At 46.3% G+C, this 14,297-nt stretch overlaps 1 protein-coding gene across 1 annotated transcript in view; it reads right to left on the reverse strand.

Moving 5' to 3' along the window:
- Positions 1–14,297, reverse strand: part of arhgef18b (rho/rac guanine nucleotide exchange factor (GEF) 18b) — a 55,935-nt gene that overhangs the window by 23,656 nt on the left and 17,982 nt on the right. Inside the window, exons 8-15 of the mRNA XM_066647146.1 lie at positions 11,147–11,214; positions 8,105–8,156; positions 3,661–3,790; positions 3,067–3,173; positions 2,798–2,938; positions 1,953–2,203; positions 1,389–1,514; positions 529–646 (exon numbers count right to left, since the gene is read on the reverse strand). Of these exons, the coding sequence (XP_066503243.1) occupies positions 529–646; positions 1,389–1,514; positions 1,953–2,203; positions 2,798–2,938; positions 3,067–3,173; positions 3,661–3,790; positions 8,105–8,156; positions 11,147–11,214 (993 nt within the window). The remainder of the gene's footprint in view (positions 1–528; positions 647–1,388; positions 1,515–1,952; positions 2,204–2,797; positions 2,939–3,066; positions 3,174–3,660; positions 3,791–8,104; positions 8,157–11,146; positions 11,215–14,297) is intronic.

Raw genomic sequence — 14,297 nt, forward strand, 5'->3', positions numbered from 1 at the left:
GAAGAACACTAACTGCCCATATTTTCATTGGTTGACATTATGCTTAGAACTGGACAGTTGAGTTTATTTAAAGACAAAATTTCAGATATTTGGTGTAAAATAGCTAGAATATCTATAAGATCTATCCCTCGTTTACTCTGTTCTTCAATTGTCAGGACCCCCACAGAGCAGGTGTGATGTGGTGGTGGATCATTCTCAGCGCTGCAGTGACACTGACGTGGTGGTGGTGGTGTGTTAGTGTGTGTTGTGCTGGTGTAGAGTGGATCAGACACAGCAGTGCTGCTGGAGTTTTTAACCCCCTCAGTGTCTGGACCGAGAACAGTCCACCGACCAAAAACATCCAGCCGACAGCGTCCTGTGTCACTGATGAAGGACTAGAGGACGAGCGACACACACTGTGCAGCGATGGATGAGCTAGGGGGCTAACTATGCAGAGCAACATATAGACTCCATTCTATAATTTTAGAACTAATAAGTGTGCAACTCTAGGGTGTATTTAATCTGGAACACCCATGTGTGTACTCTGACCTTGTGTGTACTGAAGTAGCCGCTCCACGAGGACAGGATACTTGGTGATGCGCTGAGTTACAAGGAGGATACACTCGGGAACTCCCAGACGCCGAACGATGGATAAATTGCTTATTTTCTGTTAAATACACAACGAAAAGTGAGATTAGGTACCATTTCAGCTGAACTCAACATTCCACCACAGAATCAGTTTCATAACCAGCTGAGTGTTCATGTTTCTCCAGAGGAAATATATATTTGAACATCGTTCTTGACAGAAGGGCACTAAACACACACAATGGATGGACAGAGAGATTTTTTTTAATGTATTTAACCGTTATTTACATTAAACTCAAGAGCAGGTTCATACAAATGTATAGAACTGTGTAGAAAAATACACAGTTTTCAGCAGAATGTGTTACCTTCAGAACTTTATTTAATATAATGAAGTATTCAGCGTCTACAGTGAACTATTGAGTAGCTCCTATGAGTTATACATTTCTAATTCATAACTGCGTTAAAAAATATCAAATCAAATTTATTTATATAGTGCTTTTTACAACTGATGTTGTCACAAAACCCCCAGGAGAGTGAGACCAGGGGCGACAGCGGCACAGAGAAACTCTTTCAGAGCTGAGAAAGAACCCTTGGGAGGAACCAAGGCTCACACGAGGGGGACCTACCCTCCTCTGGTCAATCTACTGATGATAACAGTTAGGAGCCCATGAAAACTGGGGCAGCTCCGAGGCCAGTGGTGGTAGCTAGAGCAAGGGCAGCTGGACTGAAGCGTGGAGCAGGAGCTCGACAGTCATTAATCATATAACATATATAAAAGACAGCCTCTGAACATTAACTGTTTAATTAATATAAAGTGTCTGTACCCTAATCAGATTCTGGAACTTCTTGTTGTTCTGCAGCTGCTCTTTGTAGAAGTTGACGGCTTCTGTGTGACGGCTGCAGAAAGCGCCGTAACTTTCCTTCATCCGTTCCCCACACTCACCTGAAAACTGCACAACAAAGACCTAATTCACTAACTGTAAACTTTCTTTACAACTCGGGAAACACTGTGTGATCTTATTAATATCAGTATTAGACCAAATTATTAATTGTGTTCAGCTTCTGCGGTGAACTATTCAGGAGCTAACGAGCTCTTCAGTACTTACTGTGAATACGTCAATAGTTAGTTATGAATTATTTATCATCTACCATGAATTATTCAATAGCTACAACTGACTAAACATTTCTTCCTTTAAAATCAATCACAAAGAGACACCTCTCTCCATAAGCATCCAGTGGGAACTGCTGATAAGTCTGTTTTTATTTAATATGACGTTGTATTAAATACGAGTAGAAGAAATGGAGCAGATATCTAACAATACCAACATATACATCAAGTACAGTGCTGACATTTCCCACACCTAAAATCCAAAACCACCCTCCTGTACCTGCTCTGTGAGGATGTCTGCCACTCTGTCGATGCTGTAGTTGCGATCACTCCCCGGCTGCAGGGCCTCTTGTCTGCGCTCTTTAAGGCAGGACAGGAAGCGATGATGTAGATCCAGGAGGCTGTCCAGCTGTGGGAAAAGACAGTCCAGCCTACGCTCGTCCAGCTGCAGCGTCTCACGCAGCTCACGCAAGTAAACACGCAGCATTATCTTCAGCGTGCGCACGTGGTGCATCTCCGTCTGCATCAGCTCTGAAACATCAACATTCATTTAAAAAGTGGAGGGTGTACATTTCTGAACATTAAATTTAAATTTTTGTTGAGTTTATTGATTTTTAATCGAAAATAAGCCACTTTCCGTTAATTCCGAGTCTAAAATATTGGGCATAAATGAGTTTAAAATGTTGGGGACCATACAGATGTTACAGAAGTTGTCTGGTGTCTAGGACCTATGTATTTAATGAAGGTGGTGTTTTCTCTAAATCTTCAGTGTAGCTAATTAAAGCCGTTGTAAAACCATGAACAGCTCTTATACAGAGATATCGTCTCTAGAGCCTAAGGTTACCTGGTTACAGGGGCAAAGATAAGCCAGGATACAGTGTTACAGAGACACACACTCTCTACTGTGAACATTTTAACTCAAATAACACAAAATGAACGGTTTCAGCTCAGCTTTATTTGCACAACCAAGATAGAGAATAAAACGTAAATATACATCAATCGCTGATCATACGTAAGCTAAAGATCTTCTCTTGGCGGCAGAATCTATGGAGCATTAAGCCGAAAGAGAAGGTGTGTCAGTGAGAAAGGCGAGGATGTGAGATAAGCCACAGTAAACACACTCACCGTAAATAACGTCCTGCCGCTTGATCATGTCTTTGGAATGTTTCTTCAGAAACTGCTGCTCCACGGCGAGACTCCACGACTCCACCTCCAGGTCCTGAGCCATTCCATCCAGCTCCTGTCGAACACTGGAATAGTACGCATCTGTGGAGGAAAAGCACACAGGGTTTCACATCTGGATTGAAATTTGAGAATAATAAATATGCGTCTGGTGGAGAGCTCTTCTGATTTCCCACATTGATACTCCAGCTCCAAAGAGGGGGGTTTCTCACCTTCCACGATGATGGACTCCGTAGTAGACGGAGCAAGAGAGACGGCATCTTCTGAGAATCGTTTTATCCTGAATGCATCCACTTCATCCATGTCTCCTGCAACAGAGCTGAAAACATGACCTGCTCTTTAGCACCACAGCACACAGCACACAGCGAGGAGCGAGCCGTAACCACCAGCAGACGGGCTCCAGAGTCGGAGAGGGTTACAGCTAAACCTCACTTTATTCGTTTGTATATATTGTGTGAAAGCATCGGGCTAGTTTTTAATGACGTGTGGAGACAGGCTTTCATAAAAGAGGTAAAAATAATGGTTATTTAAATGGTTTTATAGATTTTGTGTATTATATTTATTATGCGTTAAAGTCTGAGACGACCTCCTGATATTAATACCCTTCATTTCAGAGGAAATGCTGGGTTCTTTATGATACACAAATGACTGCATGCTGCCGTGTTAAAACTATGTAAGCAATATTCCTTCCTTGAAAAGATTTGTAACCACAAAGGGCTGTAAACAACACTTTACACAACAAAAACAACAACTCGTTACTCAGTTATACCCGGCATGAACTGATTGTAACCCAGTGCGTTTCTCACCTGGAGCTGTTGGAGTTGCTGAGTGTTTGGACGCTGGGTCTTCGGGAATGGAGGGTCATGCCTGGAGAAGAGCGAGCAGAGCGGCTGGAGCCATCGCCGGCGTTCGGACTAAAGCAGATGTCCCGGGTGGCTGCAGGGAAAAGAGAGGGATCAGAGGAACGGCAGTAGTGACGGAGCAAGGATCGAGGAACTGAGCCAAGGAAACGGCAGGTCAGCAGGTCTCGGTGTAAAAGCATCCGGACGCCGAGCCGCCGAGACAAACCCCACGAGACCGAGGAGTGGACGGACCTCTTATGGTGCTTACGGATCGCTAGCTCCATCCTCAGTCGCTCTGACAGGAATACGAGAGCACACGGGTGCGGACACAGACCACTGGACCAATGATGCGCTTTATAAAGGGACAGAGCAAGTTCTGGAAGTAAACGCCCCCTTTTACCTCCCTACTCTCTTCTCCCATGGAGGGCGAAGACGTTTCGTGATGCAACATGATATAACCTCCGTCTTACAGCGAGATTATCCACAGTGGAGAGGAATAAAGCACTAGCCGCGGTAATGGGAACCATGCCGTGTCTCCTGAGGGAGCCCTAACAGAACTTAATCAGCAGAACTCTCTCAGAGCCGTATTCAATTTGTGGACGCCTGCTCCATCAACACTTCCTCCGAAAAGGGCATTAATTGGGGATTTGTTCCCACTTTGCTGCTGTAACAGCCTCTAGGAAGGCTACACTAGACGTGGGATCATTGCTCTGAGGATTTGATGGCAGCCACGACAGCATTAGTGAGGTCATTAGTGATTCTGGATGATAACTCTATCAAAAAAAAACATCTTAAAGGTAATGGATGAGGCCGCAAAGGCATCTCTCCGGTTCTGCTCCAAACTCCAATGTCTTTAGTCAGTATCAGTCACTGTGCATGGTGACTTTAAGCTCATGTGCAGCTGCTCCAGAGATTCCCGTTTCATTTAACGCTGCTGGCGGATGTACACTAGAGAATATCACAGGAACAATTATTTTCAAATACACACTGCCCAACCTTCTGGTAAGTTCTGGTAATGCTCCCCTTACTGTAGCCCACGGGTTCTACCACGATGTGCATAAGCTCTGTAATATTTTTAATATTATTAATATGCATTCATTGATTTTAGCTGAGATTTACAGCAGAAGCTTTGAGTTAAAAACAAAAAGAAAATACTAATATCATGCTCTGTTTCTAAACCAATTCCCACCTCTCCCATGTTCCCGGCGGGAGGGAATTAACGAGTTCATCCGGAGCACCGGAGAAAACGCCAGAACCTCCATCAGACGGAAAACATACAGCGCTCTGGATCCACAGGAGCCAGACTCACATTAAAACAGCCTTATTACACTACACTCAGAGTGCCGACTCTGATTATTTACCACCGATAAATTTAAAAATGGAGACGGTCCGGTGTTCATTAACCCATAAAAAACGTCACGTTCAACTTTGGTTTCGTAAAATCCTGTCTTCTAGAACATGTGCCACCAGCAGTCAGTGTGCTGTCATCAGATTCACACATGTCTCTGAGTCAGAGGGGAAAGAGAAACGTGTGCAAGTGTCTCACAATTAAAACAGAAAGCAGTAAATAAAAGGATATTGAATATATTTGTATAAAGTGCAGTCTTTGTGATGTTCTGTACATGATAATCATCAATCCATCATTATCTGTAAGCGCTTATCCAGTTCAGGGTCACGGTGGGTCCAGAGCCTACCTGGAATCATTGGGCGCAAGGCAGGGATACACCCTGGAGGGGGCGCCAGTCCTTCACAGGGCAACACACACACACACACACACACACACACACATTCACTCACACACACGGACACTTTTTTTGAGTCGCCAATCCACCTACCAACGTGTGTTTTTGGACTGTGGGAGGAAACTGGAGCACCCGGAGGAAACCCCCTCAGACACAGAGAGAACACACCACACTCCTCACAGACAGTCACCTGGAGGAAACTCACGCAGACACAGAGAGAACACACCACACTCCTCACAGACAGTCACCCGGAGGAAACCCACGCAGACACAGGGAGAACACACCACACTCCTCACAGACAGTCACCTGGAGGAAACCCACGCAGACACAGGGAGAACACACCACACTCCTCACAGACAGTCACCTGGAGGAAACCCCCGCAGACACAGGGAGAACACACCACACTCCTCACAGACAGTCACCTGGAGGAAACCCCCGCAGACACAGGGAGAACACACCACACTCCTCACAGACAGTCACCTGGAGGAAACCCCCGCAGACACAGGGAGAACACACCACACTCCTCACAGACAGTCACCTGGAGGAAACCCCCGCAGACACAGGGAGAACACACCACACTCCTCACAGACAGTCACCCGGAGGAAACCCACGCAGACACAGGGAGAACACACCACACTCCTCACAGACAGTCACCCGGAGGAAACTCACGCAGACACAGAGATAACACACCACACTCCTCACAGACAGTCACCCGGAGGAAACCCACGCAGACACAGGGAGAACACACCACACTCCTCACAGACAGTCACCTGGAGGAAACCCACGCAGACACAGGGAGAACACACCACACTCCTCACAGACAGTCACCTGGAGGAAACCCCCGCAGACACAGGGAGAACACACCACACTCCTCACAGACAGTCACCTGGAGGAAACCCCCGCAGACACAGGGAGAACACACCACACTCCTCACAGACAGTCACCTGGAGGAAACCCCCGCAGACACAGGGAGAACACACCACACTCCTCACAGACAGTCACCCGGAGGAAACCCACGCAGACACAGGGAGAACACACCACACTCCTCACAGACAGTCACCCGGAGGAAACTCACGCAGACACAGAGATAACACACCACACTCCTCACAGACAGTCACCCAGAGGAAACCCATGCAGACACAGGGAGAACACACCACACTCCTCAAAGACACCCGGAGCGGGAAACGAACCCACAACCTCCAAGCCCCTGGAGCTGTGACAGAGACACTACCTGCTGCGCCACTGTGCCGCCTTGTACATGATAATGGTTTTCTTTAATTCCTTTACCAAAGATTTGACCTAAATTGTTCCCTGCCAAAGTCACCCAACACTGAGTCTCTCCTAACTGCACACAATAACATCAGTTGGCGAGGGTGAAGGCAGCACATGCTTCCTCCCAGACCTGTGAACCCTCAACACGCTTGGAGGAGAACGCAGACTGCCTGGTCTGCACTGGACCTGCACACACAGCTGTGAGAAGACTGATGAATAAATATTTTGAGTGCTCATTTATGGCATGCAGGCTGATCGACACCAGTCAATAGCAAGTCAAGGCAAATGAATCGATTAATTAATGCTTGCTAAACTAATGGGTTCATGCTGATCTTCCAGACCCAATAAACCAATGTCATTTTTTTAAGCTAAATCCTCGACATATTTTCAGCTTAATTACAATCCCTGCTTCTTTCCTGCAAACGATGAGGTGGGCAGAATAACAGAGAGCTTGCTTTAATTTGCTGTCAGGGGAACGAGCTGGGCCTCTGTCCATTACACAGAATTATCCCACACAGGAGAGGACAGCAAAACAAGCAGCAGATAATTGCCTTCATAGGCGAAGGAGCCATGGACGAGCTGACCTGCCGGGCTCCGAAATAAAAAAATAAACAAATAAAATAACATCTGAAAGGCAAGAAAACAGGAGCTACAGGGTGTAAAAAAGGCAGACTTGGATCTTTAAGGAGCTATTTCTAAATTTGTTAACCTCATTTTCTACACTCTGATTTCTGCTCCTAAGGATATGAGTAAAAGCTGAACACTTGAGACATGTGAGAGCACTTTGTGGAATGAGTAATCAGTGGCTGAACGTTTCATACTCAGATATTATCTCTAAATTGTTCACTGTGGTGCAGCAGGTAGTGTCTCTGTCACAGCTCCAGGGTCCTAGAGGTTGTGGGTTCGAGTCCTGCTCCGGGTGACTGTCTGTGAGGAGTGTTCTCCCTGTGTCTGCGTGGGTTTCCTCCGGGTGACTGTCTGTGAGGAGTGTGGTGTGTTCTCCCTGTGTCTGCGTAGGTTTCCTCCGGGTGACTGTCTGTGAGGAGTGTGGTGTGTTCTCCCTGTGTCTGCGTGGGTTTCCTCCGGGTGCTCTGGTTTCCTCCCATGCTCTAAAAATATACGTTGGTAGGTGAATTGGAGACTCAAAGGTGTCCGTAGGTGTGAGTGTGTGAGTAAATGTGTGAGTGTGTGTCGCCCAGTGAAGGACCTGTGCCCCCTCCAGGGTGTGTTCCCACCTTGTGCTCAGTGATTCCAGGTAGGCTCTGGACCCACCATTGCCCTGAACTGGATAAGCGCTTACAGACACCGAATGAATGAATGAATATATGAATGTTCAGTCCTACTTTATAAGGATGCAAGAACGTTTTTCCATGTTTAAAGGACTTTGAACTTACTTGGAGTTTGTGACTGGGTGGTCCCTGACGTCTTGTGCGCAAAATCTTTTGTCTGTAAAGGAAACAACAGTCAGAAATGTATTCATGCTGATTCATAATCTCCAACTGATTAGTCTAACACCAAGGTGTATTGGATATTATATATTACACAATACATTTCCTCAAATGACTCATGAGGGCTCTGAAGATAAAATGCGGTGAAACAGATTTCAGACAGGCTGTGTCTCAAACGGCTTCGAGCTTCCAACACAGTGCACTGTGCAGGTGATCAAACAATGACTTCTGCAACAGAATAATGGACTGAATGTTACAGAAGGAGTCACGCAGGTGGGAGAAGAGTGTTAAAGGATGCGTGTTAGACACACTGCATGGTACTTGAGTGTAGAAACGGTTAATTAAGGACTTACATTGTGCACTATACAGGGCTTAGGGACCCATTTGGGACAGGGCCGCATAAAAACACAGGAAGCAGGTCATTTCAGGGATCAGTTCACATTCATTACTTCATTCATTTACTTCCAATCTGAGCGAAATATCGGAATTGATTATTGTACCTGTAATGTAGTCTACGTGGAGGTGTACAGGAAAAAAGACGTGAAATCTAATCTGACTGTTCACAAGTCAGATATGTATCTGATCTAGGACCCCATACGCAAGTCACACAAATCAGATTTGACCTGTTCACACAGCCCTAAAAATATCTGTTTAACATTATGGCCCAAAAAAATCAGATTTCAATCACCTCAATCTAAGATTATCACAGTATTCCCATCCACACCAACAATGACATCAGCCTGGACTCTCACCTAATCACTGACTTACTTTTACTACTGTCTGGATTTCCAAACACGAATAACTGTGTCATTCCGATTTGATAAATAAGTCTGACTTTGAACTTAGTTATGATGCAAAGTTCTTAGGAAAATACCAGAGTAGCAACACTTCTGAATGTTCTTTTCATAAAACTAGTACTAATTGAATAATTTGTGAACTTACTGTACTTACTTCCTACTTACTGTAAGAAATACAGTAGCTCAAGACCTCAATCGTCACATTTTATTAATAACCCACTATTACCACCTACAACATTGGGTTTCCTCCTGGTGACTGTCTGTGAGGAGTGTGGTGTGTTCTCCCTGTGTCTGCGTGGGTTTCCTCCGGGTGACTGTCTGTGAGGAGTGTGGTGTGTTCTCCCTGTGTCTGCGTGGGTTTCCTCCGGGTGACTGTCTGTGAGGAGTGTGGTGTGATCTCCCTGTGTCTGCGTGGGTTTCCTCCTGGTGACTGTCTGTGAGGAGTGTGGTGTGATCTCCCTGTGTCTGCGTGGGTTTCCTCCTGGTGACTGTCTGTGAGGAGTGTGGTGTGTTCTCCCTGTGTCTGCGTGGGTTTCCTCCTGGTGACTGTCTGTGAGGAGTGTGGTGTGATCTCCCTGTGTCTGCGTGGGTTTCCTCCTGGTGACTGTCTGTGAGGAGTGTGGTGTGATCTCCCTGTGTCTGCGTGGGTTTCCTCCTGGTGACTGTCTGTGAGGAGTGTGGTGTGTTCTCCCTGTGTCTGCGTGGGTTTCCTCCTGGTGACTGTCTGTGAGGAGTGTGGTGTGTTCTCCCTGTGTCTGCGTGGGTTTCCTCCTGGTGACTGTCTGTGAGGAGTGTGGTGTGTTCTCCCTGTGTCTGCGTGGGTTTCCTCCTGGTGACTGTCTGTGAGGAGTGTGGTGTGTTCTCCCTGTGTCTGCGTGGGTTTCCTCCTGGTGACTGTCTGTGAGGAGTGTGGTGTGATCTCCCTGTGTCTGCGTGGGTTTCCTCCTGGTGACTGTCTGTGAGGAGTGTGGTGTGATCTCCCTGTGTCTGCGTGGGTTTCCTCCTGGTGACTGTCTGTGAGGAGTGTGGTGTGTTCTCCCTGTGTCTGCGTGGGTTTCCTCCTGGTGACTGTCTGTGAGGAGTGTGGTGTGTTCTCCCTGTGTCTGCGTGGGTTTCCTCCTGGTGACTGTCTGTGAGGAGTGTGGTGTGTTCTCCCTGTGTCTGCGTGGGTTTCCTCCTGGTGACTGTCTGTGAGGAGTGTGGTGTGTTCTCCCTGTGTCTGCGTGGGTTTCCTCCTGGTGACTGTCTGTGAGGAGTGTGGTGTGTTCTCCCTGTGTCTGCGTGGGTTTCCTCCGGGTGACTGTCTGTGAGGAGTGTGGTGTGTTCTCCCTGTGTCTGCGGGGGTTTCCTCCGGGTGACTATCTGTGACTATCCATTATTTTTAGGGAGCTGAGTTTAGCCTGTAGGCCAATACGGGGCTGCTTCACCCTTTACTAGACACACATGAGTTAATCGGGTGCGTCCAATACAGCGTCTTTTGTACACCGCTTGGTCCTAGTGGTTTTCAAGGTGTTCATTTGTAATTATATATTTCAATTGTAAGTCTGCACTTTCCTTTAGTGAAAGATTCTATCTATTTACCTCGTCACCTATCAATCAATTAAACTGAATTACATTTTATTGATATAGTGCTTTCCACAACAGAAGTCGTCACAAAAGCATCTTTACAGAGATCCAGGTCCAAGGATCCCAAGGGTGGCAAGAAAAACTCCCTCAGCGCATGAGAAAGAAACTTTGGAAGGAACCAAGACTCACAAGAGGAACCCGTCCTCCTCGGGTCGACACCGGAGAGCACAACAAATAATAACAAAGCAGTAAAAAGGAAACTGATAAAGGTCATTAGTTATAGGTAATACGAAGGTAAAACATTAATGAAGAAGATGTGCGAGGGAGCAGAAGGTAGTCAGTGATTCTGTGAGAGGGTAATAGCATGTGCAGAGTCCATTTGGACTAGGAGAGCATCTTTGCATAGTCAAACATTGTGCTGTAGGTGAGACAAGGCCAAGAAGTTGTACAGGTTGCACAGGGACATGGATCAGGACAACACTAGCGAGAGCTGTCCCCCCACCATTGCCTCAAACGCACAGAGAAACATAGCTGTATCTACCACACTTTACGCTAAACATGGCCCACACAGGTGTGTGTACTCATTAACTGAGTGATGTGTGTATGCACTGATTACAGGCCTTACCTTGTTCTTGCTGTTGCTGCACTCGGGCAGGAGACTCTTGCAGCTTTTGTGGACGTTCACGGCACAGTCTGCAAAGTCAAAGATGAAACAAATGAAGTCACAGTTTCTTTTTCAGAACCAGTTTCGTGAAGTGTGCCAAACAAACAGCCCCGACCCATGCTCTGGGTTTCCCACAAAAAACAGGACCCAACCCTGTCATCTCGCAGGGTGAGGCATCCATGCTGAAGCCAAACAGAGGGGGGATTGAGGTGGAGACTAACTGCACACTCATAGATCTGTGTACACTGAAAAAAGGTGAGGATGTAGAGTCACAGCTCGCTTTTAAGGCATTAGGGAATTATCATGAAAATGACTTCTACATCCAACTCTGAGAAGAGAAGAGTTTTTTAGGGGTTGAATATATTTTGAAGTGCGGCACGGTGGAGCAGCAGGTAGTGTCTCTGTCACAGCTCCGGGGTCCTGGAGGTTGTCGGTTCGAGTCCCGCTCCGGGTGACTGTCTGTGAGGAGTGTGGTGTGTTCTCCCTGTGTCTGCGTGGGTTTCCTCCGGGTGACTGTCTGTGAGGAGTGTGGTGTGTTCTCCCTGTGTCTGTGTGGGTTTCCTCCGGGTGACTGTCTGTGAGGAGTGTGGTGTGTTCTCTCTGTGTCTGCGTTGGTTTCCTCCGGGTGACTGTCTGCGAGGAGTGTGGTGTGTTCTCTCTGTGTCTGCGTAAGTTTCCTCCGGGTGACTGTCTGCGAGGAGTGTGGTGTGTTCTCCCTGTGTCTGCGTGGGTTTCCTCCGGGTGACTGTCTGCGAGGAGTGTGGTGTGTTCTCCCTGTGTCTGCGTGGGTTTCCTCCGGGTGACTGTCTGTGAGGAGTGTGGTGTGTTCACCCTGTGTCTGCGTGGGTTTCCTCCGGGTGACTGTCTGTGAGGAGTGTGGTGTGTTCACCCTGTGTCTGCGTGGGTTTCCTCCGGGTGACTGTCTGTGAGGAGTGTGGTGTGTTCTCCCTGTGTCTGTGTGGGTTTCCTCCGGGTGACTGTCTGTGAGGAGTGTGGTGTGTTCTCCCTATGTCTGTGTGGGTCCGGACACGTGTCCATAGGTGTGCGTGTGTGCACGTGCCGCCCTGTGAAGGATGTGTCCCCACCTTGTGCCTAGTGATTCCGAGGAGGCTCCGGACCCACCACCACCCTGAACTGGACAAGGGTTACAGATGATGAATGAATGAATTAATATATTTTGAATAAAACTTCGCACCAAGGTTAAGTTGTCCAACAGTGCTGCTGCTTTAGCCATAGAGACCTGAAGGGGTGGGGCTTTGTACCGATCCAAAACCAAGGAAATACTATGCAGCTTAATACTACGGGGAGGTGGGACTACAGCTTGTTTTAGTTTTGTGGCGGGTTTGTTAACTAACTGCAGCAAAATGTACAACTGTCAACATTGCTAACGTTCAGCCGCACCTCGGTCCGGTACAAATACAAATGAGCTGCAAATGTCCAGTGTGATCACGTCTGTAGTGCTATTCGATATTTTCACTCAAAAATCTGAGCAAAACCAGACCGGACTTTTCCAGCATGAGAAAAAACAGCAAGATTTATCTATAGAGGTGTGTGTGTGTGTGTATCTGAGGTGTGTATAACTGACTAGAAAAAAAGGAGAGCAGCTGATAAGCAGGTCAAAAAAAGCTGAAAGCCCAGCCAACTTCCCTGAGGCCGTTTTCCACTTTTTGTTGGACAAAGTGAGAGATTTCTCTCATTAAACAGATCCATCGAACCAGAGCCAAACTAAAACAACGCTGAACAGACATCAGCTGCTGCCAACATCTGATGATGCTCTGAATTAACCTGCAGAGATCAGCCTTTTTAAAAAAAAGTAATATAGAAGTTTACATCCAAAACTAAGCTCACAGAACAGTCATACATCAGTACATTGATCAGACATCATTTGAATGATAGTATTATTATAAAAGACAGGACACAGGACCTAATATCAATAGAGGACCCTTAAGTACTGAACACCAACTCAATATTTCTACTAACCTTTAAAATAAACGTTAATGGAGACAAGCATTTCTTGAAGGACTTAGTCACATTCATTCAAACTCTTTCTCCCTTCATCCTGACCAGCAACGCTCACAGTGCTTTACAATAAATTATATAAATAAAATAAATTGTAAATATAAAAACGACCAAAAAATACTTTCATTCAACACATTAAGCATAATTTGTCTCAAAGAAGGAACAAGATTAGAGTCTCAGAGACCCTCTATAATCCTTTTATCACAGGATCTGTGACACGAAAATAAAACCCACGATAAACCGAACCCTTCAAACAGAGATTCTCTGACGCTTCCTCATCATTCTGGAACAGTCCAAGACCCTGTACACAACTGACCACAGTTCAAACCAAAGTAAGAGGTTGTGGCTGATTATGACTGAGCCACTGTCACCTTTGTGGTCTTAATCTTAGATATCTTCAAAAATGTATCTCTGTTCCATTACACGCCCACCCTTTCGCCCCCCGCCCTACACACACACACACAAACAAGGCTAAACACACGTTACACCGGAGGGGGGCTTTAATGCCACCAAGCCTTCAGCAAAGCAAGCCATTAATAACTTTGTTCACATCTCCAACAGTGGATAATGCATTTATAACATATTTTATACGTATTTATAAAGCTTTTTAAAAAAAACAAGACTTTCCAAGGACGAGAAGTGAGGGAAACTTCTGGACTGAGAGGTGAACTTGTTGGAAAGAGCTGTGAGCAGCCAGTGAAGCGTGTTTGAGAGAAATCCTAACAGAGAGGGACCCTGCCAAGCACAATTAGCACCATGTGACCAGTCTGTCCGGTGAGAGGAAAGAGAGAGAGGCTGAGAAATGCGGATACGAATCACAAAAAGCCTCCGCTTCACTTCTAACAGCCCAGAGAAGATGTTAGTGCTTAGAAGGACAGACCGGGACCCAGTTTCCTGACGTGTGCAGGGATTAAGATCATCTTCACCAGCAGAGAGCGTAACGTAACGCTCACTTTAATGTTTAATAAACACCTCAACATTACGGAGCCTTTAGGAAACTCAGGCCTGTTTGTTCCTTGATGAGAAAAGGAAGTTTATCAAGAACAACTCTGCATCTGCAGGGTTTATAAACTGCAATCAGCGCAGTTCCCAA

This window comes from Hoplias malabaricus, chromosome 16 (genome assembly GCF_029633855.1).
Source record: "Hoplias malabaricus isolate fHopMal1 chromosome 16, fHopMal1.hap1, whole genome shotgun sequence".
Lineage (NCBI taxonomy): Eukaryota > Metazoa > Chordata > Actinopteri > Characiformes > Erythrinidae > Hoplias > Hoplias malabaricus.